Source organism: Tupaia chinensis, unplaced genomic scaffold, assembly GCF_000334495.1.
Source record: "Tupaia chinensis unplaced genomic scaffold, TupChi_1.0 Scaffold000691_1, whole genome shotgun sequence".
Taxonomy (NCBI): domain Eukaryota; kingdom Metazoa; phylum Chordata; class Mammalia; order Scandentia; family Tupaiidae; genus Tupaia; species Tupaia belangeri.
The window spans coordinates 146,834-147,589 of record NW_006160214.1 but is presented as its reverse complement, the minus strand read 5'-3'; the positions used below and the strand labels follow the sequence as shown (position 1 = coordinate 147,589).

Sequence of the window (756 nt, the reverse complement as noted above, 5' to 3'; positions counted from 1 at the left end):
CGCCACCAGCTGAGGAGCCTCCTTTGGAAGAGCCTTCTGCTGAAAGCCAACCTCTAAAAACTGAAGAGGATCCTTCTGAAGAGTTTCCGGCTGAAATTCAACCTCCACAAGCTGAAGAAGCCCCTATTAAAGTACAGCCTTTACCAGCTGAGAAGGATATTGAAGAGGCATCAGCCAAAGTAGAGCCTACCGCTGAAAAAGAGATCACTGGTGAAGGTCAGCCTCCATCCACTGAAGAGACCCCAGAAACTCAGCTTTCAATAGCTATGGAAGGCCCTGAAGAAGAGGCACTTGCTGATGTTTATGCTCTACAGGCTGAGGAGGTCCCTGCTGGAGAAGCTAATGCTGAAATCCAGGCACCAGTAGCTGAGAAAGGCTTGGCAGAAGAAACCACTGCAGAAAATGCCCTTACTGAAGTTCTGTCTCCACCAGGTGAGGAGGCACCTGCAGAGAAGGCCCCTGACACAGTTCAGTCTCTGTCTCTGGAGGAGGCTCCTATAGAAGAGATACCTGTTGCAGTTGAGTCTCTACCAATGGAGGAAGTGCCTCAAGAAGCGATCCGTACTGAAGTTCAATCTCCATCAGCTGAGGAAGCTCCAGTCAAAGAGTCTCCTGCCAAAGTTCAGTCTCCACCAGCTGAGGAAGCTCCAGTAGAAGTGGCCCCTGCTGAGGTTCAGTCTTCATCACCTAAGGAGGCTCCTTTAGAAGAGGCCCCTGTTGAAATCCAGTCTCACCTATCAGAGGAGGCTCCTGCTG

The 756-nt window shown here is 50.8% G+C and overlaps 1 protein-coding gene across 1 annotated transcript in view; it reads left to right on the top strand.

Moving 5' to 3' along the window:
- The window catches only part of FSCB (fibrous sheath CABYR binding protein), a 3,449-nt gene that overhangs the window by 2,090 nt on the left and 603 nt on the right, over positions 1 to 756 (top strand). Inside the window, exon 2 of the mRNA XM_014592447.1 lies at positions 7 to 754. Coding sequence (XP_014447933.1) covers positions 7 to 754 — 748 coding nt within the window. The remainder of the gene's footprint in view (positions 1 to 6; positions 755 to 756) is intronic.